This window comes from Lactuca saligna, chromosome 1, assembly GCF_052625555.1.
Source record: "Lactuca saligna cultivar CGN05327 chromosome 1, ASM5262555v1, whole genome shotgun sequence".
In the NCBI taxonomy this organism is placed as follows: Eukaryota; Viridiplantae; Streptophyta; class Magnoliopsida; order Asterales; family Asteraceae; genus Lactuca; species Lactuca saligna.
The window spans coordinates 41,379,307-41,406,727 of NC_136417.1; the positions used below are offsets into that span (position 1 = coordinate 41,379,307).

The 27,421-nt window shown below is 31.5% G+C and overlaps 3 protein-coding genes across 3 annotated transcripts; 2 read left to right on the forward strand and 1 right to left on the reverse strand.

Annotated features, from left to right (window-relative positions):
- Positions 1-353: 353 nt before the first annotated feature.
- On the forward strand, positions 354-3,016 carry KDTA (KDO transferase A). The gene is made up of 12 exons (XM_078982422.1): positions 354-632; positions 740-833; positions 925-967; positions 1,063-1,185; positions 1,294-1,413; positions 1,487-1,565; positions 1,642-1,752; positions 1,856-1,953; positions 2,046-2,136; positions 2,235-2,354; positions 2,424-2,494; positions 2,580-3,016. Exons 1-12 carry the CDS (start codon positions 431-433, stop codon positions 2,760-2,762), a joined length of 1,335 nt encoding a protein of 444 aa, XP_078838548.1. The 5' UTR covers positions 354-430; the 3' UTR covers positions 2,763-3,016.
- Positions 3,017-5,058: 2,042 nt separating this feature from the next.
- On the forward strand, positions 5,059-7,599 carry LOC145033969 (Leucine-rich repeat protein kinase family protein). The gene is made up of 2 exons (XM_078982426.1): positions 5,059-6,441; positions 6,741-7,599. The coding sequence occupies exons 1-2, from the start codon at positions 5,109-5,111 to the stop codon at positions 7,403-7,405; spliced, it is 1,998 nt and encodes a 665-aa protein (XP_078838552.1). The 5' UTR covers positions 5,059-5,108; the 3' UTR covers positions 7,406-7,599.
- Positions 7,600-14,334: 6,735 nt separating this feature from the next.
- On the reverse strand, positions 14,335-16,764 carry LOC145033979 (uncharacterized). Its single transcript, XM_078982434.1, has 6 exons — positions 15,839-16,764; positions 15,606-15,750; positions 15,375-15,520; positions 15,040-15,275; positions 14,782-14,949; positions 14,335-14,687 (listed from the first exon to the last, which is right to left on the reverse strand). The coding sequence occupies exons 1-6, from the start codon at positions 16,579-16,581 to the stop codon at positions 14,587-14,589; spliced, it is 1,539 nt and encodes a 512-aa protein (XP_078838560.1). The 5' UTR covers positions 16,582-16,764; the 3' UTR covers positions 14,335-14,586.
- Positions 16,765-27,421: the final 10,657 nt, after the last annotated feature.

Sequence of the window (27,421 nt, forward strand, 5' to 3'; positions counted from 1 at the left end):
ATTAGGGTCAAATTGTATCTCTTCGGAACCATACAAGCGTCTTTTGATGCATATGGTTCAAAAAAAATATGTGTAGATTCCAATACTTTTTTTTTTTTTTTTCATAGCAAATCCCTTCTAAAAAAAAAATTGTTTTTTTTGCTTTCTTGTTAACGTTTACTATCAAAAAAAAAAAAAAATACATTTAACTTATTTCATTAACTTGAGTTATTGATGGATTTTTTCATAGCCATTCAATCCAAACCTTTTAAACAATTTTGGAACATAATTACCTAAGTCATTTTCCCTAAACCAAAAATTGCTTACCCTTGTTATTGCCTTTGACTTTTATTCTAAATTTTTCTTGTGTGATCTCCATAAACGGCAATTCCAAGGGGTCCACTCCACTGACTTCAGTAAAGAGCCGCTTGAACTCAAAACGGATTCGAAAATGGGGGCGATTAAAGGCGGTGAAATGGTTTACATGATATACAGAGCTATCACATATGGTCTATCACCGCTGATAAATCTTCATCTCCGGTGGCGCAAGTTCCGAGGCCTCGAGCATCCTCTCCGGTGGCCGGAACGCCTCGGTCGACCGTCTCTCCCTCGGCCCCCTGGCTCCCTTATCTGGTTCCACGCCGTTTCCCTAGGTTTTACATATCTCTCTAGAAATCCTGTTATACTATATGTTTGTAGAATGTATGAATACGATGATGTTTGTAAATTCATAAATTAAGATTATGAAAGTGACCAACAGGTGAAGGAATGAGTGTGGTGCCTGTGATTAAACGATGTGTTGAACGAAGACCGGATGTAACTGTTTTGATGACGACAACTACAGCATCTGCATTGTAAGTATCAGTCGTATTCTATCTCCTTTTCATATCCCCTCAAGCAAAATCCTAATACTAATCTTTTGATTCCTTTCTATCGTTGTTACAGTGAAGTTCTAAAGACTTTGCTTCCTTGTGATGTCATATATCAGGTACATATATATGTTTATATCTCACGATACAGGTTACATTCGCTAACTTTCTGTATGAATTCAGTTCCATTCATGATTATTGAACCCTAATTCAGTTTGCTCCAGTTGATACACCTGCTGCTGTGAATGCTTTTCTTGAATATTGGAAGCCCTATGCACTTGTGCTAGTAGAAAGTGAACTATGGCCAAATCTTGTTCTTACTGCCTCAGCAAATGGTGTTAGTATAATATAAATATAATTATATAATTTACCATTACCTTTTCATTCACTTTTGTTTTTCAAATCAATGAATTCAACTTAACCTATTTGCTTTCATCTTGTGTAGGTTATGCTAACATTATTAAATGCTCGAATGTCAACAAAATCCTTTAACAACTGGTCAACACCAGTAATTCGTCTACTTACTTCATTAATGCTATCCAAATTTTCACTCATAGTTCCATTGGTATGATCTCCTTTACTTCATTCTTGAATTCACATCTCTGTTATAAAATCTTTACACTTGTATTCTATTCCAGAGCAATATTCAGGCAATTAGTTTTCAACTGCTGCAAGCTCCACCTTCTATCATCAACTTCTCTGGTGACCTAAAACTTGGTATGTCTCATGTCCCATAAACTCTATACTCCCTTTTATGACAGTTATTCACTGATACATGATGTTGTGTTTTCAGGAACTGAAGTCAATGTAAGTCAAAACATGAGAAATATAGAAGATCTACAGGAAGATATTACTGATAGATGTGTCTGGATGGCTTCATCAATACATAAGGGTGAAGAAGAAGGTGATGTGATGATGATTAAGTGATTAACTGATTACTAAAACTCTTAACATTCTTTTAACAGAAAGTGGTAATAGTAAATACATTTTGATCATTTTTTTTACAGTAATGGTATCAGTTCATAGAGCCTTAATGCAAAAGCACATCAATATTCTTGCCATAATTGTTCCTAGGCATCCAGATCTAGGGCAGGAGATTGCTCTTGTATCATTCCATGATTTCATCTCAACTTTCTCTTTATTTATTATTATAAGTTATAACTTACTAAATTTTTTTTTTAAATATTATGTATACAGGACTTGCAGAAAAAAGGGGTCCATGTGGCGCTGAGGTCACGTGGTGATTCACTTACATCTGAAACGAGTGTATACGTGGTGGACACATTAGGTTTTTTTTTTTGTCTTTTTAAAATAAATAAGTGTGATTTTTTATTTTTTGTATTTCAGTTGAATTCTCATAGAATAAAAATGTTTTCTTTAATGTAGGAGAATTGAGGGAATTTTACAGATTTACCCCTATAGCTGTAATCGGAGGTTCTTTCTTGCCTGGTTTAACTGGCCATAATATCTCCGAGGCTGCTGCTGTAGGTTGTGCTGTTTTGACTGGTGAGTAAATTTAAAATTAAATTTTTTTTTAATGAACTTTTTGAGATTTTGTTGATTTGGTAATGTTAGGTCAACATGTTGGTCATTTCTCACATATGATCATGGCAATGAAGAGGTTGAATCCTTTATCAGTAATACAGGTTGAATTTTTTAAAACAAGTGAATATTTGGGCCTTGTAAAACTCTTTATTAATATTTGGTAATATGACATAATTGCCCCTACAGGTAGGTGGAGGTATGGAGCTAGAAGAAATTCTAGACAAGCTTCTCAGTGATCCTGAACTTCTAGAAGCACATCGCATGGCTGCTAAGCAAACATTTCGTGCTCTTTCAAGTGGGGTTATTGAAAATGTTTGGAACCTTCTAGAACTTCATATTTACAGAAAAATTCACACACAAGGATCTTGATTTTGGTTGGAGTATTAAAACAACAGATAACACATGATTGTACATATCTCAAAAAGAAATTCATCACAAAAGTGTGTGAAATACTAATCTCATTTTGAAAGATTGTTGTGGATAAAGAGTTGACTTATGCATGTAGATTTGTAGTCTCTTTTAATCCTTAAACATATGAATCAATATTGTATCTTAAAATTGACCATCGGTTTTACAATTGACACTCAAGTCATGTTCTATGTAGGATTTATCTATTGGTTTAACATGTTTCATGTTAATTGTGTTGTTGATGGCGATGGATTATTGACATATGATTGTAAGATTTAGATAATGTTCGATAGTAATTGACTAAGTTAGATTCAAATGACCAAATTAGTGACTTGTAATTGTGGTATCAAAATGACTGAGGACTAAGTCAAATTCAACCAAACTAGATATCAAAGAACTATGCATCTATTATTAGACCACCGACAATATCACTATACTTGTTTTATAAACAATTATATTATTACCTGTTTCTTTACAACATTCATAATCACAGACAATATTCACAATGGCCACTAAGGTGATGGTTTACTTTTTATTTTATTTTTTTGGTTTTACCCAAATAAGTAATCATGATTCTTTTTATGTCAAAGTTGAAAAATGAAAAAGAGGAAGAGGAAGCATGCCTTTGGGAGCTTTTTACCTTCTTCCATGTGGGTACTTTTAAAACACCAATCATGCCTCCAACCACCCTTTCTCCATACTCCTTTTTCTTAATTCAACCCTCATTAGTCCATAAGATTTGAGATTTTGTTTGGAATGTTTTAATTTTGCATTTCGATATCACCAATTTTTGTTATGTGGTTATTGGTTAACTTAAAGTATGAATAATTCATATGAAAAGCGATTATTGAAATGGTTAAAAATATCAAATGCAACGATTGTTGAAGAAATGTACTCATTTTATGGAAGGCCACTGTCAAAGAAGTTTCCTATGTCGTAAATGTAAATATGTAATTATAATGTTAAAATGAGTGGATCCACATGCATTACAATGATTGTTTATTATTTCTTATCTACAACTTTTCTTGTAGGTAATTATGGAGAGAAAAAGATCATGATGAAAATTATAAATTTAACATAATAATGAAACCAAAAAAATATCTTAAAATCTTTCATTAACTATTATTAGTGGACGTGTCGAACGCTGCAAGGGGTAATGTAACAAGGTAATTGTTTTTACTTTAGGGCAAAGTAATCAATTTTTATGTGCGAATTAAAAGATATGATGATTTGTTAAATGGGATTGACTAAAGAGACATCCCATTTTACCATATAAACATCCTAATTATATTTCGAAATAATTTTTAGGCATTGTTTTGTTAATACATATTTACAAACAATTAATATATTTACAAACAATTAATGTATTAAAATAATATTTTTATGCATCGTGGCTAAATAGCAGTTATAATTAAATATTAAGTCTTTGTTATCTTTTTGTTAGTTTATGTATTTTAGTTAAAATTTATATCACTAAAAAGTAATTGTCAATATTTTAATTACATAAATATTAAATATTAAAATACGAAATATAGGTTTAGACTTATTTTTAAAATATCCATACTGAAATATTTTTTATTTATTTAAACGTTAATGTTGAGTAATATTAGTTTTTGGAAATTTGATGAATACTTAAAAATGATAAAATTTATAATTTTATGATGGAGTTTGATAAATATTTAAAGTATAGAAGAATAAAATATTTAATTAACAAGAAAACTTTTGAAGGTTTTAAGAATTAAAGAACATTTGTGATAATATTTTAAAAAGTTAAATACAAAAAATGTCTAACAACAGAGCTTATATATTTAAGATTTTCGGAAAATTTATACTTTAGTCTCAAATCTTTATTCTAACATAAAAGTGTCGATTATTTTTGTAAAAAAACGATAATATCATTTCCTATCAAAAAAATATTTTTTTGTTAATTTGAACCAAAAATAAATAATATTGACGTTTTATGTTTGAAAAAAGAAACTTATACTAAAATATAATATTTTTGAAAATATTAGAAATTTCCTAACAATTTACTTATATATTTTCAAATAATGAATTAATGTTTTATTACGACATGAGTTGACCCATTTTGTTTTTTAGTGATGTTTTTTTGTTTTATGTTTTTAACTTTATATCCTTTATAAATATAACGCAAGTATATTAATTCGTTTTTATATCCATTTTGCAAAATGCAAATTGAGTAATTTTATTTTTGTGAAAAAAGAGCACTTATTATTGTGCTTTTTCACTTTGAAAAGCATGCTCTATATCACACTTCTTTCCCGCGTAACCATCTCTCCATCTTTCCCAATGGAGGTTTTCCGGTTTCTTTGTCTCCTCCTTCTCCTCCTCCTCCCAATTTCTATCTCCCTCTCCACAACCGCCGACGTCGACGGTGACACCGCCGCCTTATCTCTATTCCGATCACAAACCGACACTCATGGCATCCTCCTCTCTAACTGGACTCTCTCTTCCATCACTCACTCCACCGCCTGCTCCGCCCCTTGGACAGGTGTCCAATGCACCAACAACCGAGTCACCGGCCTCTCCCTCCCTTCCCTCAACCTCCGCGGCCCCCTCGACTCTCTCTCCTCTCTAGACCAACTCCGCATTCTCGATCTTCGCGACAACCGCCTTAACGGCACTGTTTTACCCCTCGCCAACTGCACGAACCTCAAACTCATATATCTCTCCGGCAACGATTTATCCGGATCTATTCCGACGGAAATATCGTCTCTCACTCGACTTTTACGCATAGACCTCTCCGATAACAACCTCATAGGTCCGATCCCAGATGGAATCTCGAAATTAACTCGTCTTCTCACACTCCGCCTCGAGAACAACGAGATTTCAGGTGAGATCCCGCAGTCTCTATCTTCTCTGTCGCAAATTAAACAACTGAATTTGTCAAACAATGAGTTGTACGGTCATTTGCCGGAGAATATTGCTCAGAAGTTCGGTGACAAGAGCTTTTCCGGCAACAAAGGACTCTGCGGATCAAGTCCGTTGCCTGCTTGTTCAGCCGCTACACCTCCCCTGACAGTACAGTCAAACCCTAGCTCGTTACCTACTACCACAATCATCGATGAGACAAAAAAGCAAACACATAGAGGGCTACATCCAGCAGCCATCGTAGCGATCGTGATCGCAAATTCAGTACTACTACTTGTGATCGCTTCGTTCCTAATTGCATATTACTGTGGGAAGAGATCGGTAACCTCAAATTCAAAATTGGGTTCTGAGATCGGAAAAGGCAGAAGCAGCTACGGCAGCGAAAGCAGAGTATATGCTAACAATGGCGGTGGTGGAGACAGTGATGGGAACAACAAACTGGTGTTCTTCGATAAGAAGAAGAAGTTCGAATTAGAGGATTTATTGCGAGCGTCGGCAGAGATGCTTGGGAAAGGAAGTTTGGGGACGGTGTATAGGGCGGTGCTTGACGACGGGTGCACGGTTGTGGCTGTGAAAAGGCTGAAAGATGCAAATCCTTGTGGAAGGAAGGAGTTCGAACAGTATATGGATGTAATTGGGAAGCTTAAACACCAAAATGTAGTGAAATTGAGAGCTTATTACTATGCTAAGGAAGAGAAGCTTCTTGTCTACGATTATCTCCCTAATGGAAGCTTGCATTTTCTCCTCCATGGTAATTCTCATAATCTCATTCCCTACTCTTTTTTCATAATTAATCAGTTTTGTTTCATCTTTGTCAACGTGGGGTTTGCGATTTTGATCTAATCGAATCTTGCATTTGCTCCTTCACGATACTTCTCAAATCCCCACTTCCGTTTTTAACTGATTGGTATCATCGCAGATGTGGGATTCGATCTATTGATTTACGTAATTAAAGTAACTAATTAGGTTTAATATCAAATTTTGAAAAGTTTGGTTTGTAAAAAATTTAAAATATATTAATGTGAAACGACAAAATTATCCTTATTACAGGAAATAGGGGTCCCGGGAGAATTCCATTAGATTGGACGACAAGAATCAGCTTGGCACTAGGGGCAGCCCGCGGGTTAGCCCGTATCCACGAAGAACACAAGACTTCAAGAATCCCCCACGGAAACATAAGATCATCAAACGTTCTACTTGACAAAAACGGAGTCGCTTGCATATCTGATTTCGGGTTATCATTACTTCTAAACCCCGCTCACGCCACCGCTAGACTAGGAGGGTACAAGGCACCCGAGCAATTCGAAACCAAAAGACTCTCTCAAAAAGCAGACGTTTACAGTTTCGGCATTTTACTACTAGAACTACTAACCGGCAAAGCTCCATCAATATACCCTTCGCCTTCCCGCATCAGCGTCGATGAAGAGGAACAAGTTGTGGATTTACCGAAATGGGTTCGGTCAGTGGTGCGTGACGAGTGGACTGCCGAAGTGTTTGACCAGGAATTATTGAGGTACAAGAACATCGAGGAGGAGCTTGTTTCGATGCTTCATGTTGCCATGACTTGTGTAGCGGCACAGCCTGAAAAGCGACCGACGATGGTGGAAGTTGTGAAGATGATAGAAGAAATAAGAGTGGAGATGTCTCCGATAGGGGAAGATTATGAGGAGTCGCGTAATTCAATGTCGCCTTCGGTTGCAACAACGGAAGACTAGACTGACTGTTATGATGGTTCTTCCATCTGGTTTATGTGATAATGTTTTATGGTGTACTTTTTCGTGTTTGGTTTGCAGGATTTGTTATGTGTTTGTGATTATTAGTATCGGTGATGTAACTTTAAAGTCGTAAATTAATTTGACGATTCGTCGAATATGTTTGTGGATGTTCAATCAAAATCCTTTTTTCCTAAGATTTGAGAAATCATTATAAGTTTTATGTTTTTTTTATAATGAAAATCTTAGATTATAAAACTGAAAATGTTTTGTGACAATTGGTATTCGTTGATTTGTGTCAAGATGATGACATATGGAGATATGTGGGATGAATAAACGCGGACTTAAATTTCAAAATTTAAAGAAAAATTAAGGAGAGTTGTAAGCTCATTTTTGGCTTGGTGTGGTATGATGATGTCCCTCTCTATCACTTTACTTTACTCCAATTTCTTTGCTTTTTTATGCTTTTACATCTTTGACTTCATTTTCACTCGAACCAAAAAAGTCTACAATTTTGGTTTGAACAATATATATTTAAGGTGTTTATGGATTAATGTCCTTATTATCATTATTTGTTCATCTACATTTGTTAATTTATAAAATGATTTAACATTTTTTGTCATATAATAAACTCCTTTAATATGGTTAACCTTTAAGTATTTTTTTTCTAAATTAATTAATTAATTATCATATATTTGAAATGTTTTATAAACAAATTCATTTACTTCTTCGTTTTTATACATACATTACGAGATGCCACAAACAAAAAAACAACTATATTAGACCTTTTTATTGAAAATATAAGATACCACAAAAATTACCGTATCTAAATATAAAAGTAAAAATGATAGAAAAATACTATATACTCTTGACCGGAGTGAATATTCGATATCAAATAGTAAAATTAAATATTATTGAATATTAATTAAATAGATTATTTAGTGAAAATCAATAAAGAGATCAGTTTAGATACAATCAGAAAAATAAAATAAAATTACATAACTTAGATGTAAGAAACATAAACCCAAACTGAACATTTATTTTATAATAAATGGTTCATGAAAAAAAAAATTATATGCTCCTGTTTAAAATAACTCATATTGGAAATGTTAGGGTCTAAATCTAAATCCGGTTATAAAAAAAATACATGTATGTATCATTATATATTTTTTATTTATTACTTTGTTATTAAATATAAAAAAAATATTACGATAAGTATCCTTATAAACAAAATTATATGCTCCTGTGTATGAATACCATAAACACGCTCTGAGGTCCCCGTCCTGTCTACGAGCAAAGGTTGTTGCTTTTCCTTGACATAATGATTTCTGCTTTAAGGTTATTTCATCTTTTATGCTTTCGATGAATTTATACAATATGAAAATATGAAATGTATTCCCTTGAATTTTAATGTATATCTAGTATTATCTGTGTTTGTTTTAGTAATGCTTATAAGTTATAAACTTATATATATATATATATATATATATATATATATATATATATATATATATATATATATATATATATATATATATAGAGGGTAAAGTGAATATACCTAACAACCTTATATAAGCTTACGTACCTAACTCCATAATTACATTGGTTTGTATCATATTTACATTGTAATTGCCTAAGGTTCTTAAACTTCAACCCTATAACTTGATTACTTCCAAAATCTTTAGATTTTGAACAATATCTTTCTTTTACATTACGTCTTTCTATCGAATACCACCTGATGGGCTTCATATCCTACCGCAAAATCACCTGATGGGCTTCATATCCTACACATGTAAGAGAAATATAATGATGAATTTCCAAATTTTTTTGAAGTAAATCAAGTTTAGGGATGAACTTTAAGAACCTTGGATGATTGCAATGAAAATTTAATGCAAAATCACGTAGTTTGATAAGGTTAGGTACCTAAGCTTATATAAGGTTGTTAGGTATATTCACTTTACCCATATATATATATATATATATATATATATATATATATATATATATATATATATATATATATATATATATATATTTCTTTTGGAAAAAAAAAACGAAACATTAACAATAATATCACATGGGACATGAGGTGCACTAACCATAAAAAAGAAAGGCTGTGTATAGATAAATTAAAGCAATGCAGGAATTTTGAAGGCATAAAGCGGTAAAGTCCACAATGGTCACCAACCTTGTTTTATATATAATAAAAAAAGTGTTAATTATATGTTTAATTATTCTTTTTATTTCATTTAGTTACACCAACTATCTTTAACTATAAGGCAAACTATGCAATAAAAAGCATACTGTTTGTTAGCTTCCACTTTTATAATTAATCAAACAAACATAAGAAAATCTTTCTTAATAAAAATAGGTTACAGGTCAAATGTTGTATCACTCGTACTAGGTTCTTAACAGTAATAGTAAACATGTAACCAAAATCCATAACATGAGATACCAAGGATAATTACGTACCTTCAAATTGAAAAATACAAATGCGTACACATAAATAAATAATTGACATGACACAAAAGCAATCTGACATAATGATGTATTTCCAATCAAATCTCAAAGAAAAAGTACTTGTCAAATTAAACTACCATTTTTGTTTATTAAATTAACCGATAATCACCACACTTTTTCCTTTTTGGTAACTAGGATAAACGAAAACTGGATAGCCTTAAGATTTATCGTTGAAGCCTTTAACTTGAAGGCACCAGCCCAAATAAGAGATGAATGGGCCCGTCTAACTTATTTAGGTCCGAACCTGGCCCAAAATCAATTATAAAAACTCAACCAATCAATTTTTATTGTAACAACTTTTAAAATTATAATATACAAATCACTACTATAAAACATAGATGTTTAGGATTATTATGGAATATAATAGATTAGTTTATAACTTGTGGAACCACGGTTATAAAAATAATTAAACTTTCATAATAAAAAAATTAAAAATATTAATCAATTATCTTAAATAAATTATTAATTAAGAGATATTTTTATTAGTTATGTGAAATTATAATTGTTGATTCAAATAAATATATATAAATAATTTTTAATATATATTAGACTTTTTTTTGTGAACTAATGAAAACAATAATATAAAATTTAAAATTTAAATTTTAAATAGAGAATAAATACATTGAAAATAACTTCACATTAATGAGGATGTCTAATAAATTTAAAATAGATAACTAATAGATTGACAAGTGACAACACATTAATTAAGAGGTCTAATATAGTGACACATGGCAAAAGAACTACTCTTTTATTAGTATAGGGAGATTATGTTTCAAAAAAAAAGTAAAAAATATAAAATATAAAAAAGAACCCAAGACCAATTATGGAAACATGCTCTTTATGGCTTAACTTTGATAATTCGATTTACAAAGACAGAAAGTCAATAGTATGTTCATATTCCGCTTTTCTTTTGTCAATTTATGTTGCATTAACATCATTCTCAATTCAATATACATATCAGTCATATTATAACTTGTTCAGTTCAATTAACACAAAATAAAATAAATCGGATCTCACTAAGGGGTCGTTTGATATGGTATATAATTGGGTCCAAAGAGAAACTGTGATAATGACTTGAAAGGATAATGAACTTTCGCTTTTGTTCACATTTAGTCATTAAACTTTTTTTTCATTATCTATTTGTCACTGAACTATTGAAAATGTTCACATTTTATCCTTATGACTAACAACAACCGGTCATAAGGGTAAAAGGTGAACAATTTCAATATTTCAGTGGCAAATAGATAATGAAAAAAAGTTTAGTGACTAAATCTGAACAAAATCGAAAGTTCGTTTACCTCTCAAAAAAGTTCAATGACTAAATGTGAACAAACTTTCCTCTTGCATTATGGTTTAGCTAATTATGTATTTTTGTTAGATTTTAATAACATCTGCCTAGCATATCTGGGTGCTGGCCTACCCCTTCGGTCTCTTTCAACCGGTTACGGGGTCTATTTCACCCCTACCAATACCACATAACATCCTAACATATAAGTAGGTGTTGGCCTATCCCTTCGGTCTCTTTTAACCGGTTACAAGGTCTATTTCACCCCTTACCACTACCACATAATATCCTAGCATACAGACACATAAATCTCAACAGATAGTGGCATACTCAATGGATAAACTGGTCGCGTAAAGTTCCCATCTTGCTCGCATGCATAACCTAATGGAACTTAGAAAACTGAAATGATGATCCAAAGTTTGCATGGGAGTTCCATGACCATAAAGTTGGCACCTTTATGCCATGAAGTTCCATCATGACCCTAGATCTGAAGGGTTTGCCCAAATGGGACGTCCAAATCCCAACAACCAATATATTTGGACCAAACATGAAAGAAAGCATCCTAAAACTAGATCTAAGCATGCTTTGGACAAGGTTGAAGCTTTATACCTCAGATGAATTAGAAAAGAAGCCCAACTTCTGGATCTACTCTCCTCCCGCACTTTATTGCTCCTCCTTCAAGCTTTTTCTTCTTCAAACTCACCAAGAATGCACAAGATTAGCCTACAATCACCAAAATAGGCTTAGGGTTTTGGACAGTGGAGGCTGGAGATGAGGCCAACACCTTGGGGTTAAGGTGTATAAATAAGGTGCAAAACCTCGGAATTAGGGTTTCATTTTACCCAGCCAACTCGTCAAGTTGAGGTCTCCCAACTCGTCGAGTTAGGTTCTTGAAATCCGCGGTCCATAATATCTTTACTCGACGAGTCTGGGGCTTCCGACTCATTGAGTTGCTCTATAAAAATGAATAAATTATAAGTTAAAATACACACCAGGAACTAGGCGTTACATTTATACATATTTGCATAGTTTTATAAAATAAAATTTATACATATAATATTGGTTTCGTTTTTGTTTTTTATACCTTTTCGAGGTTTTGTTTTTTTATTTCATAGATTTCTTCATCAACAGATGTTATCAAAATTTAACAAAAATACATGATTAGCTAAACCATAATACAATAGGAAAATTTGTTCACATTTAGTCATTGAACTTTTTTTTAGAGGGAAACGAACTTTTGATTTTGTTTATATTTAGTCACTAAACTTTCTTTTCATTATCTATTTGTCATTGAACTATTGAAAATGTTCACATTTTACCCTTATGACTGGTATAATTGACATGACACAAAAACAATCTAACATAATGATGTATTTCCAATAAAATCTCAAAGAAAAAGTAGTTGTCAAATTAAACTACCATTTTTGTTTATTAAATTAACCAATAATCACAACACTTTTTCATTTTTAGTAACTAGGATAAACGATAACTGGATACCTTAAGATTTATCGTTGAAGCCTTGAAGGCACTAGCCCAAATAAGAGATGAATGGGCCCATCTAACTTATTTAGTTCTGAACCCAACCCAAAATCAATTACAAAAGCTCAACCAATCAGTTTTATTGGTAACAACTTTTAAAATTATAATATACAAAGCACCAGTAATTCATTTTTACAACCAACTCGAGACCAAGTATGGAAACACGCTCTCTATGGCTTAACTTTGATAATTCGATTTTTTTTGGAAAGGGAATTTTCCTAACAAGGATTTCCGGGCTATCTTTCGCGTACTGACTAATCTCTCACTGCAAACATGAAGTTTTGCCTCATGCCCTGGAGTCACTGCAGACGAACCACCATGGCCACAAGGGCTGAGTGGTGTCTGGATTTGAACATGTATCAATAGGTTATCCACCATATTTTTCACATGCCTTACAAAGTCACCACAACCCAAGTGGTTTGATAATTCGATTTATAAAGGCAGAAAGTCAATAGTATGTTCATATTCTGCTTTTTTTTTCAACTTATGTAACATTGACATCATTCCCAATTCAATATACATATCAGTCATATTACAACTTTTTTCAGTTCAATTAATACAAAATAAAATAAATCGGACCTCACTAAGGGGTCGTTTGATATAGTATCTAACTGGGTCCATAAAATATCAATTGATATGTTTGATATGAATTATAAATGTAGGGACTCGGTCCAATAAAAACACACACGGGACTCGATCCTTGCTTTCTACTTGACAGACCGAGAAAAAAAAAACAAAAACAACTCGTTTCCCCTACGTATTGTTGCAACAGGTTCTAATTTCACCCCCCCCCCCCCCCCCCCCCGGTTAACCTCCCATCGACGAAGCAACAAAGACTTTCCATTAGCGATCAAAAGCAACAGTGGAGCAAGCAAGTCTGGTGAATCCATGAGAGCATGCATCTTATTTTTGTTAATACCCCACCATCTCCACCGTAGCAATCAAGTCTGGCGAATCTCAGACCTCAAATAGATTTCTCCAAATCGTTTCCCACATCCACTTCGTCTACATGCACAACTCGACAACTTCTTTGATTTCAATTACAAACATCCCCTATAGATTCTTTGATTTCGATTAACGGATAATAATCTTGATTTCTCATGTTTTTCTTCTTTGAGTTCGATTACAGTTGTAAAATTCGATTGGTTCCATTAGTTCAATTTGAAGCTTTAAAATTTTGGTTTCGTTATATTGCTTAAAGTTTCTTTTTGGGTTTTATATGTTTGAGTTAAAGCTTTAAAAAATATAGTTTCCTTTTATCGGTTTGAAGCTTTAAGTAATATTCATGTTTGATAAATTAACAAGAAATCAATCGAGAATAACCTCAAATTCAACTTGGATTTTCGTCTGCTCACCAAGTGTTCGATCACTTGTGTTCACTTTCCTGAATATTCATGTGTTTGTTGTAACTTGTAAGTAGCTAAGGAAATCACCAAATTGATTCATTTGTTTGTTGTATCGCCAACCCAGATCAAAGTTCATTGCTTTTTTCTGAATCACTAATAAAATCCATAGTTATTTTTTGGCGCTATATAAAGTTTTGCATCAAGGGTTAATATGATCATTTTTTATCATTCATCACGGTCACTTAGAGATTTAATCAATCAACCTGAATACGCACAAAATACATGTGCGAATTTGTTACCCACAATTACATTATCTTTACTTGGATTTAACTCACATACAACAAACACCCCAACCCAACTATAGCAAACAATACTTAACTATGGTTACTACAACACTCTCTACCTCCCTCAGACATATCTATGTTTAAACAATTTACACATCAAATACTAATACATATATTTATATATAATATTCCCACTCAATATATCATGATTTACACAACAGCCCTTCCTGTCTGATCAATTAGTGTGCCAACATGTTCTCCCGATAACGCCCTCGATATATTCCCAGGCTCATGAAGATTAAATATCACAACTACACACAAAACAAAAAAAATAAAAAACTTCAAAAAAAGAAAAAGAAAAATCACCAAGAGAAAGATCACTAATTGGATAAATAAAACACAAACCAGGAATCCCATTCTCTTCACAGAAAGTTGCAGCCATCATGTCCATTGATGACACACCTCTAGAAGCCAACTCCCTGAAGCAAATATGCTCAAATGCAACATTACCAATGGAGTCACATTCATATCCACCATCCCCATTTGTCCCTTTAATAAACGCATCCGCATGAACTACACAAACAAAAAAAAAAAAAAAAAAAAAATCATTTTTTTCCTTTTAAGTAATTTTTGGTAGAATAATTAGGGGAAAATTGTGCATACTCTCTGAGGCTCTAAGAGCAGCAGCTGTGTCAGTAGAGAAGAGGGGATTCCCTGTGCCTGCACCAATCCCACCAAATATTACAACTCGCCCTTTTTCCAAATGTCTGATTGCTCTTTGTCTACTGTAAGGTTCAAACACTTCTGGCATAGAAAAAGCAGACTGGACACGTGTCTCAACACCTAGTTTCTCCAATGCTGACTGGATTAGTATCGAGTTCATCACTGTTGCCATCATACTGATAACATATGTAATCCTTATTAATATCATTACCATGTATAATTGAATAAATGTTTTGTATATTGAATAATAATGTTGGTAAACATATTAGCATTACCCTATTTGATAAGCAGTGCTTCTATCCATACCAGTAGCTGTAACCCATGTGTCTCCACAGAAGAAATTTCTCCCCCCAACGACTATTGCCACCTCAATGCCAACATTGCAAGCCATTGATACTTCTTTAGCAATATGCATCGCCACCTGTACATTTCAAGAAACCAGGATATAATTATATATAAGATAAGACACTTTGTACTGTGTTGGACTGAGTTAACAAGGTTTGTACTTTGGGGTCAACACTGTTGGAACCGGTTCCAGCAAGAGCAGCACCACTGATTTTGAAAACAACTCTTCTCCATCTTGAATTTGTCGCTGGTTTTGGCTTTATAGTAGTGATCTGACAACTTGGGCTAGATGTTGCTGTTCCATATCTGCAGAAGTTTTGATTTGAAGTATTGAAGAAGAAGAAAATGATGGAGTGATTTTAGCGAGAAGGGTATTATATACTACATTACATACCTCTTGGATTGTCTAACAGGGCTACTCATACCACCAGCTGAATTCTCTTCGCTCAGTACAGTCTTCAATGGCAACGAGTTCCCAACAATCTGCTCCATCTTCTTGAACCATGGCCAATGGCTTGTAGCGTTTCCACCGTTTGTGTTCATCATCCGATGCCTCTCTAGTTTATACCTCTTCTTCAAGTTATCCACTTTGTTTTTACATTGCTCCACGCTTTTCGTTTGCTTCTCACACCTCTCGCTTACGATCGCCGCCACCTCTTCCCAGTCCCTCCCTCTCAAATTCCCACGATTCAACTGCATAAATTTGTCTAAATACGCATCTAACAGACACGCAATGGCAGTGTCACTCCACTCCTCTCTGTCTTTCCTGTACTCTCCGCCGGAAGATGAACCTGCTATCTTTGTTTTCTTACTGTAATGATACGGTGTTCCTCCGTCGCTGAGCTCATCCCGATCGCTCCACTTCTCGCTTCGTGCACCGTTAATCCTAGATCTGTTCGGATCGGACTCGTTTTCGTACGGAGCGACCACCATAGGCTGTGAACAAAACGCGCCGTCGTTGTAACCCTCTCCATTGGCTTCCTGTGCCGCCCGCGGTGGTGGTGCATTAATCGGAGTCGTCTGTGAGGCTAAGAAGTGGGAATTTCCGGTGAGTTGGTGGTGGAAATCAGGATTTGTTTGGTGGTTGGTGGTGGTGGTGTCGCCGATCAGAGGGAAGTCGTCGTCAGAAGACGCCATCGGAAGGACGTTAGGGTTAGGGTTAGGGTTGGCAGTGAAAGTCGGAGACGACGTTAAGTTTGAGTTTTGAAGAACCGTTAACTATACCGGAGTTTAGAGGGCAGAAACGTCACGCCATATGACGGGTCCGTTAATAGATACAGGCTTTTAATGTGTGGAACCCGGGATAGATTACCATTGTCGCCTGTAAACATATGTTTTACATTTAATGTTTTCCTTTTATTCTCATTTACCAAAAAAAAAGAAAAAAATGAATATGTTTATTATTTATTTATTTACATTTAATGGCGCCTGTAAACATATGTTTTATATTTATTTATTTATTTAATTTGGCGGATCTTTATTTTAATAAATGAGTATCTTTAAATTAGAAATCTTATTATTATTGTCACTTTATTAATTATCAATTTTTAATTTTAATTCTAATTATATTAAATTAATTGATTTTCTATTTTAAAATTTAAATTTTTTTCATTTTAGTTATATATAATTAATAACATTACATTAAAAAATAAAATTAAATTTATACGGATTATCAAATGATCTAACTTCATGTATTTAATACTAAGGTTTAATTAATTTCATAATTGTGGTTTTCATGAGTTATAAGCTAGTTGCATACTAAGAAAACGTTTTATCTTAAATTTATAGATTTTATTTATTGGAAAATATCTAAAAATGTAATGAAGTTTCTAAAATATATAAAAAAATATAATTGTTGTTTTTTTAGTATAAAAATTATTATTGAAGTATATATAATGTGTACATTAAATACCAACGAAATACATATATGTGTAAATAAGATGTTATGATAATTGTTTATCTCAGATAAATAAAAAATTGATTTAAAATGATAACGAAGTTTCCAGAACGTTCAAAAAATCATTGTTGTTTTTAGTACAAATACCATTGAGGTATATCACTTGTACACATCATATCAACGAATTAAACATTTAATACAAAAAAATATCAATGAAGTTTCCAAATTGTTCAAAAAAAAGATCAAAATGTTCAACATAATGGTACATTACTAGTATATATATATATATATATATATATATATATATATATATATATATATATATATATATATATATATATATATACACACACTTGCCGTTTACCCGCGCTAAACCCTGAGTGCGAATAGTTTATTGCGGCAATATTTTCCATTCGAAAACATGTTATATTTCAAGTAATGTAAATTACTTTTCAAGTAACACAAGTTACTGTTTTTTGTTTTAAATTTTAGGTATGTTGCTTGAATGGTTCAAAAGTGAAAGTATGTACTTATGCTTGTTGAAATAAAGAAAACTTTGAGTTAAAAATAAAAGTAAATTGTTTGAGTTTAAAACAAAATAATATTGTTTGGGATTATATTTTATTAATTGTATTTTTAAAGAGCGTATCGACAAATATCATTTATCATTGAAATATATCAATTATATAAGTTGTCCTTTTGGGTTAAAAATAAATACATTGTTGTTTTTAAAATCAAAATTACATTATCGTTTTGAGAGAAAATTAAAAGCAAATTGTTTTGGTTTAAAAATAAAATAAAGTTTTATTTTGGTTAAAAATATGAATACATGTGATTTGGTTTAAAATATTGATGTCCACTTGTTTCGGTGAAAATAAATCTACATCATTGTTTTCATTTAAAATTAATAGATGTATATTGTTATTTTGGATTAAACAAAAAGATACATTGACATTTATTATATAATTTGCTCAGGAATCTTTGGAAACAATCTCAAAGCACAAGTAATCTTAGATTAAAACTAAAAACATTTAAATTGAACCAAATAATGTTAACCAAAGAACCAAACTTTTTATTAAATTACTATTCGAAATTAAGTATTCTTTTATCACATAGTTGTTACACCTTATCTGAATCTTAATCAATTAAACCATCTATAACACCCCTCTCAAATCATCTGCAGCTTCCTGAAAGTTTATAAATTTTATTTTTCTTAGTATATAAAATTAATAAAACTCTCAAAAAAACATAATAACAGTAAACCTTGAATGATAGTATTGTTAACTTACTTTGACCATTAGACCCTCCATATCATAATTATAGCATATGTAAACAACCAACATAGATCTCAAAAAAAATTACAAAAAAAAAAAAAAAACCCTTCCACCAAGTCAATTGTATATACATGGTCATAGGAAAAAGTACACAACTATGATTTGTTTTCCTACCAATAAAGAATCAATTTTTATCAATTTTACAGTTCAATCCAAAACCAAATTAGAGTTGATAATACAAAAAAAACTAAAATTAACCTAATAACTAAAAACCACAAAAAAAAAAAAAAAAAAAAAAACCATTTGATGGCCTTAACCATGTTGGAGAATCCATGTCAAACCTATTAAAAAAGGCCATATACAAAAATAAATCTCATAAATTATACTAAATGGAAATATTTACACATGTAATTATCTTTAATCATAATATAACATAGATTATAAACTTTAATAAACAATGTTAATAGTATATTAGCAATTTAGTCAATCTACCTGATCAGACCGTTCTAAAGCATTAAAAGGAAAATACAGTTGATTTTGATAAATCAAAAACTTGAAATAGAATATACAAACAATTTTACACACAACCATATCTTTCTATACAGATTTTGCTTATTAAACATAACCTTATATTTCATACTCACTACTTAAGACAAAACGTAAAAAGAAGTTAAAATAACTTGTTGTCGTCCCAAAATCCAAATGAATAAAGAAGTCATCACGTAATCCAAACAACTGAAGCAGTCTAGCGGAATAAGTTTGAAGAAAATGAACAATATTGAACATAACAAAATTACAATGCACACCAAAAATATTGAACATAACAAAATTATTCCAATAATTAAATCATACCAAAATTATGCCAAATCTTACCATTAATATTTAAAAATCATACCCAAATTAATCGTATTATAAGCATATTTTCAGTTATATAAAATCATAATAAAAAATTAATAATTAACAATTAGAATTATGGAACTTGCCATAAAAACAATATATTTTTTTTCAAATATATACTTATATTAAAGTACTAATTAATAAATTCAAAAAAGAGAGATTTTAACTTGCTATTTTTTTTTTATGTATTTCACATAACAAAGGAAAAAGAGGCAAAGAAATTTCTAAAATTACCCTTGGAGATTTCATTTTTATAATCAAATGCCTAAAAAGAAAATAAAATATCTAAAATGGAGCATACCTGGAGTAAGAAAACCGCAACCATTGGGATCCATTTAAAGTCTTAAACCTCTTTAAGCATATATGTGCATAAAAAATAAAAATAAAAATATTTCATTAATACTCAAACTCAATATTCACAATTTATTTGAAGAATATTGTTCTTTAAAAAAAAAGTCATGTGACAAAAAACCAAAAACATCATAAGCTTCTTATTTTTGACAAAAATATCATTATGCTCCCAAATTGTCACTTCAATCAATTGAAAGGCTCATAACAATTGTACTTTACAAACCATCTTAAGGAAATTGGTTAAAAATATATTGATGGTAAAATTGAGTGACCAACCTTATAGAAACGTCATCAATTAGGGACATTTTCACACTTCACCATCAAGAGTGGCAACACATTGAGCTTTCTAGACATAGACAAATATCTATAAAAAAAATTAACAACACTTTACCTACAATTTAGAGGCTACAACCTAAGGTGATGAAAAGATCACTGATTTCAGGTTTGCTGAAATAAACAAAAATACAAATAAATGTTAGTTTCATATAGATATTGTTTCTAGATCTACTTAAATGAAATAAATACAAAAAAGGTTAGTTTCTATATATGCTTAAATGAGTTTCAGTTCCCAAGCCAGGATTTACTCCATAATCTAAGAACTACTAAAATAAATTAGAAACAACAAAAATAGTTTGGAAAGAGCATAACAAAATGGGAAAGTAAACTATACCAGATTGAGAGATGGGAGTAAAAGAAATGTATCAGTTGTGTCTGTTAACATTCCAAAAGGTTAGATAAGAGAATAGAAGATCTCGAAGGAAACTTACCCTACAACTGGTGGACATTTGAGATTACTCCTTGCAACCAATCTCCATGTCCATGTGATCATATTTATCACTTTTCTCCTACACATAAAACATCAAGCGTTATAGGTTATCTCCAAATCATAAGGTCATAACCAAAAGATACAGCAAGATTTCATAGAGAAAACAACATAATGTTATAAAGTTTCGAAAGGAACAAAGTATTAGCAATTTAAGGCTTACATTCCATTAGGATAAGGTGAAGGATCAATTCCAGGTGGCCCTGTCAAAAGTACCTTTGATCCATTGTTTTCAAAATTATAACTCCATGTCCTTGAATGGCAACAACCATGTGAAGAGTAGAATGACAACAACTTGTGTCTATACTTAGTGACCTTCTCGAATAATGTGCATCACTTTAAAAGTCAAAAGAACAAAAGAAAAAGGTCAACATGTTAATCCAAAAAAAATGTGTATTGTATCAAAGGGAACTTACAAAGCATGGTCATATGAATTCATAATTAATTAGCGAGGCCAGGGGTAGCTTGGACATTCAAGACCATGCTTAGCCTCATCAACAGATGTTGTAGTTGTAAAGCTTACAAGCCCTGAAACACCAGCTCATAGGAGTGCATTGCATAAATCAGTGAATGAAACCCTCTTACTTGCATTCATACAGCAGAAAGATTAATTACAAATTCTGAACACAAAAAAAGCCCATGGTATAAGACATACATTTGTTCCCTAAATTGGCTTATAGGTTCTACAAGCATCATAATCCTACTTCTAGCAAGTCTTTCAACTTGAGCCTCAACTCAAATCAGTGGTTTCACCTACCAACATTTTTTTTAACATATTAACAAAAAAGAAGGAAAATCAAGTGAAAATCAGGGAAAAAAAGAAGGAAAATCAATATTTTTTAAATTGTATTAACTAACACACAAACTTCCCTGATAATTACATCTATCAAGGGATACCTTAAGCACAAAGGCTTCAACATCTATTTTGTGAATACCATAAGAAGTTATGAAATATGAGAAATGTTGAAAAAATTAATCTGATATATAGAAGTTCATGTATTTGGAGTACCTTTAAATGTATTTGTTGACTTTTAACCCAGTGATGGCAGATCGTGTTGGGGTTCATCATAGAAGATATGGTGCAATGGAGGAAAATGGGTGTTGGTGGATTACAACAATCGATATGCATCCCAACACCACATCCAATCGAACCGCTTTCATTCCCACATATCAACATTTCTTCACCTCTGTCACATGATCCATATACCTCACATGCCACATCAAAGCTCTCAAGTGTTGTAGGACCTGTTGACTCTTCTTCTTCTTCAATGGTTAAACAACGGTTCTTGAGATTGTTAAACGACCTTTCTGCCCAAACATTGGTATCATATTGGACATGTGTTTCAAGGGAATATCCAGGTTTGCATACATATTCCACAATGTAATCATCGGAGACACACGGTATCTCATGTTTTATAAACTCCTAAACCCATATATTGACATGTGGCATGCCAGAGCTCACAATGGCATAATCGATACCAGTGTCTAGAAAGCGGGTGTATGGTGGGTAAGTCGCCACTATGGTCCCATCTCCAGCCTTCACTGCCCGTTTAAGAGTGTCCTGTAACATAAGCAAAAAAAAAAACATCTTAAATGAGTTTGGTTGCAATGTTACATATAAACAATATTTAAAAAAATAAAAATACCAAAGAAGGTGCAATGCATTCCCCGTATATGACAATACGTATTCCATAAAAGGCAGCATGCCCGGTTTTCTCTTTCAAAGGGCGCCACTTCCTTGGAGCTTGCAGGTTAATTTGACCATCTTGACTTAGGTCGTTCTTGTGCTATTCGCAAGGTTCTTCTGTTAGGAATCTTCCTGCCTCATTGCTTGCAGATAAGTAATCAGTCTTGAGAATCCAACTGTCAGGTTAAGTGTGTGTGATGCCTGGTGGCAATGGTGGAGGACACTTAAGATTAGTGGTACCTGTAAACAGTGTGTGATGTTAGCGTTGATGGTGGCGGTGGGATAGGTTTAGGGTTTCTCGTCCCGATAGAAGGTAGAAGTGGGGTGACATTGGGGGTGGCAGATGCCGGTGGTAGTATAGGTAAACTCCTAGGGCGTCAATTATACAGTTAAAATGGAAGAACAATCGGCTTAGTATGTAAGGGTTAATGGGGAACCCTCTTCTATGTTGTAGCGACGTAAGGTGGGTGATGGTAGCGGTGGCCTGCTGGAGAGTGGAAGTAGCGACTGTCTCAAGAGAGTGGAGGTAGCGACAGCTTCAAGAGGTAGGCACAATGGCGGTTACGTTTAGGGATACATAAGAGAAATGGAAGAAACGGCGTATGAAGATGTGTATATAGGATTTTAGGGGTTTTCACAAAAGGAAAAGCATATATGATGTCAAGTTAGTGATATGCATAACATGTTTGTAAATGATGTATTGGGTTTTGTATCTCTTAATTTTCAACAAGTGGACAATATCATTAATAATATAGTAAATATATATATATATATATATATATATATATATATATATATATATACACACACACACACAAACACACACACAAATCGTTTACCCGCATGACGTCGATGAACTATTTATGGGCGATGATTAATTCATTTATTTGAATAGTTTCCTTGCGGCTATAATATCCAATAATAAAATTCATTAAATGTTAACCAAGTTACATTAATATTTTTAATATAATCCTTAAGCGCTGATAAATTTATTTGTGTTATTTTTTTACAAATTGCAACTAATTACTCATAATATTAACTCTAAATAACCATAACATCTTAATTTATTCCGAAGTTTTGATTTTTTTATCGGCAAATAGTTTCCTTTTGGTGATTTGTTTCCCTTCAATATCAATGGATACGTTTTTTTCAACGATAAGTTTTCTTTTGGTGAATGGTTTATTTCAAAAGGATTGCAAATGACTTAAAGTGCATTGGAGGAATAATTTATTGTCGTCTGTTTCTATTTGCGGTTTGTTGTTTTCAGCAAATAATTTCTTTTCAACTATTATTACACCTCATTGTAACCATTATCTGGAACCGAAGAAAAAAGTGTTGTTAAAATGAGTTGTTATAATCAAATGAAATTTATATCAAACTCAATAAGGGGCCGCAAGTGGGATTCACATAAATAAGGCACGTAATGTCACCAACCCTTTATATTTCATTTCGGACGAATAATGTTTTAACAAAAAGCTATGAAAATATAAGCACAAACAATGCAAGGTCAATTAGTCTTTTTTTGGTGGATGATACATATGATTTAGTTTTAGGTAGATATAAATTGTGGAGATATTATGTCTTTCATTATTGCATATGTGTTAAGGGATGTTGTTTAGTCTTAGGTGGATATAAATTGTGGAGATGTTATGTCTTTCATTCTTGCATATGCGTTAAGGGTATCTATAGAAAGTCATAGTTACGTCACCTTCTAACTGGAAAATGGATAAAATGTTAAAAAACAATAGTTATTCCCCTTTTAATTCTTAAACAACTAAAAAGTTTGAACGAATAATAAAACGTGTATAGAAAATTTTACATAATTAAAAGAATACTTATTGTATAAACAAATATTAGTTATTCCAGACAAATAGATATTTTTTTCCTTACAAACTCCTAAATGGATAAATGGATAAAATGTTTGAGTATATATATATATATATATATATATATATATATATATATATATATATATATATATATATATATATATATATATATATAGGCTTAGATTATTTTGTTTTTACTAACTATTGTGTGTCAGAATGTATAGATAGACCACCGGATGAATAGAATCAACAATCATGATCTGAGGGTCTATGATATTACAATAGGATAGCATGTATCATATAATCACACAAATTTCAACAAAATGGTATTTTGATCAATTAACCTATTTTAAAAAAAGAAATTTTCGGATTTTAAGAGATCATTAATTCCATTATTTTTAAAAAACTTGATTTTTTAAATGAATTCTAATTAAATTTTAATATTATTTTTAATAATAACCGATTTTATTCTGTTAAAATGACAAAAAGTCAACAATAAACTAGTAATATATTTACAGTTTTTTTTTTTTTTTTTTTTTTTTTTTTGAGAATATGGTTTCATTCAAGATATTTTTTATATTAAACATGCTTAAAGAATTATACAACATATTATCAAGAATAACATTCTAAAAGAATACAGATTTTATTCATTAGAAATCACTATTTAGATTCGTCCGTAAAAATAAGACTATAAACAATTATTACATTCATTTTAAAAAAAATTATGACTAATAATGGTTTAAGGATTACATTTATTCTTAATGATTAAAACTAAAAATAGTTAAAAAAAAGAATAAAAAAAATCAAAATCTAACAAAAGCATTAATCAATTCCAAAAGAATATTAGTGTTAAGAAACAATTTATACATTCTAACATAATAAATTTTGAAAGAATGCACTCTAGTTCTCTATGTTTTTTTCTCCTTTTCTACATCAATAGCAGTCTCTTCAAAACCTAAATCCACAAAAAAAAAAAAAAAAAAAAAAAAAAAAAAAAAAAACATAATCAACTTTAAAATATTAAAAAACTCAGAGCATTCTAAAAGAATAAAAACTATAAATTCTGATAGAATGTAGTAGACATTGAACAATTGTAATTTATTCTAATAACATGTGTTACTAGTTATTCTGCTACATATTCTGACAGAATCTTCCGATTAAGTCCAACATATCAAACTTGACTCTTTTATACAAAACCACATTTATGAAATCCACCAAAAAAATTCTTTGCCTCCTGATAATATTCCTAATATCATACCTTGAACAATTTCTTTAATTATCAAATGCAAATTACCGGAATTAATATGATGTGGTGATTAACTACAAACCATTTAGAAATCAAAATAAAATGATTAATAATTATTATAATAATTTTAATGCAACGATGAGTAGAAAAGAAAAACATTAATGGTATACCCATTTGTTCAATAAAAAAAGAACCACGATTTATGATTTTGTTACAAAACTCTAATCTTAACCCACCAAGCCTTACCTATTAAAGAGATATTAAATTATGGATGATGCCGGCAATTGAACGACCAAACCTTGAAAACATATAGATGTAATAAAATATTGCTAACCTCTTTACATACTAGCTTATACAAGATCCATGAATCGATCATCGAGCCAAATCCAAGAAAAAGAACTTGTAGGGTTTTAGTGAGGGAGACAAATGAGATATGGAGGAACAAAATTGAAGACGACAACTGTAGGGTTTTTTCTACAGGTTTTGACTTTGACATCTCATATTTAAAGGGATATTAAAGATATTAATTATCTACGATAATTAAAAATGCAAAGATTACTATAATATCCTTAAATGATTTATTTAATAATTTATTATTTCCTCAATTCTCATTGATACATACATGCACACAATAATTGCTAGAAACATTTGAACATCTCTCTTTCTCTCTCTCTCTCTCTCTCTCTCTCTCTCTCTCTCTCTATATATATATATATATATATATATATATATATATATATATATATATATATATATATATATATATATATATATATATATATATATATATATATATATACACACACAAATTCATTGGTTTATTTGACGTAGATATCATACATATACTATTAAATATTTACAAAAATAAAGAATATAATTTGCAATAACTATGTTAAAAACAAAAGCTTGAGCTTCATAAAATGCAATAATTAACTATCAATGGCAAAAAAAAAAAAAAAAAAACAAAAAAAACAAAAACGTAAAAAAAATTAGATAAAAAAATCAAAGTACATAAAAACCCTTTATTTTAAGTTTTTATTCTCACCTTATTAGTTTTTACACGAAAAACACCATATTTACTGTATGTTTCTTTGACATCTCAATGAACGTTGTTAACTTACATTACTATTAAACATTAGGACAACTAAAATCAAAAGAATAACCTCCAAAGTTAAATTAAAGCATAATCACATATAGACACGATCACACACATTCACATATAGATGTCGTCACATACAAATGAGGTGAAAGTGCATCAATTGTCCGAAATGTATAAAATTTAATTTTACAAGTTCAAGGGTACATCTGTAAATGTGAGATTTCAGTGCTCTTTCATTGTATATCCTCGCCACTTATAATTTTAGGCAAATTTTCTAGTATTTCATTATTAATAAATATGACCTTTTTTTAGCTTCCAAATCTCCTTCCAAAGGTCGTCGACCTTAAAAACAAAAAAAATGTTAAACCTTGTAAGAAAAATCAATCACATATGTATGAGTAATGTGTTTTAGGATCAACATCTAGGCTACATTTCTAAAAAAAAGTAAGTCAATTGTGTTTTGGTAAGATGACTTAGATTATCATACTGGGTAATTGCATAAACCCGTTCCAGATCAACCGCCTCATATACCTTCCAAAACACCTGCACAAGTGCATAAGTTTTCAAAAGCATATATATTAGATAAAGTAAAATATTAATAAAAATATAGCTTAAAAACATCAGTGACAATAGTCCCATTTTCATGAATATTTAGCCTAAGAATGGTGAAAGATGTGTGCTTTTATATTTTAATTGCATAATAATAAGCAATACACCACCAAGCTAAGCTATCAATTGCGCGCTATAGCAGCGCTATAGCGTTTTGCGGATGTCAGAAATCGCTATTTTCAACTTAGCGTTTTCATTTCGCGGTACCGCTATTAGCGGTGCTATTCACCGCTATTTACCGCTATTTCAATAACCGCTATAGCGG

What these genes read in the sequence shown, in the direction of transcription:
- KDTA (XM_078982422.1), top strand. Translation starts at nt 431, where the DNA reads ATGGGGGCGATTAAAGGCGGTGAAATGGTTTACATGATATACAGAGCT. An exon ending in ACAACTACAGCATCTGCATT is followed by an intron (nt 834 to 924) that starts GTAAGTATCAGT and finishes TCGTTGTTACAG; the next exon opens with TGAAGTTCTAAAGACTTTGC. An exon ending in ATACGTGGTGGACACATTAG is followed by an intron (nt 2,137 to 2,234) that starts GTTTTTTTTTTT and finishes TCTTTAATGTAG; the next exon opens with GAGAATTGAGGGAATTTTAC.
- LOC145033969 (XM_078982426.1), top strand. Translation starts at nt 5,109, where the DNA reads ATGGAGGTTTTCCGGTTTCTTTGTCTCCTCCTTCTCCTCCTCCTCCCA. An exon ending in CTTGCATTTTCTCCTCCATG is followed by an intron (nt 6,442 to 6,740) that starts GTAATTCTCATA and finishes TCCTTATTACAG; the next exon opens with GAAATAGGGGTCCCGGGAGA.
- LOC145033979 (XM_078982434.1), bottom strand. Translation starts at nt 16,581, where the DNA reads ATGGCGTCTTCTGACGACGACTTCCCTCTGATCGGCGACACCACCACC. An exon ending in CCTGTTAGACAATCCAAGAG is followed by an intron (nt 15,751 to 15,838) that starts GTATGTAATGTA and finishes AAACTTCTGCAG; the next exon opens with ATATGGAACAGCAACATCTA. An exon ending in CCAACAGTGTTGACCCCAAA is followed by an intron (nt 15,521 to 15,605) that starts GTACAAACCTTG and finishes TGAAATGTACAG; the next exon opens with GTGGCGATGCATATTGCTAA.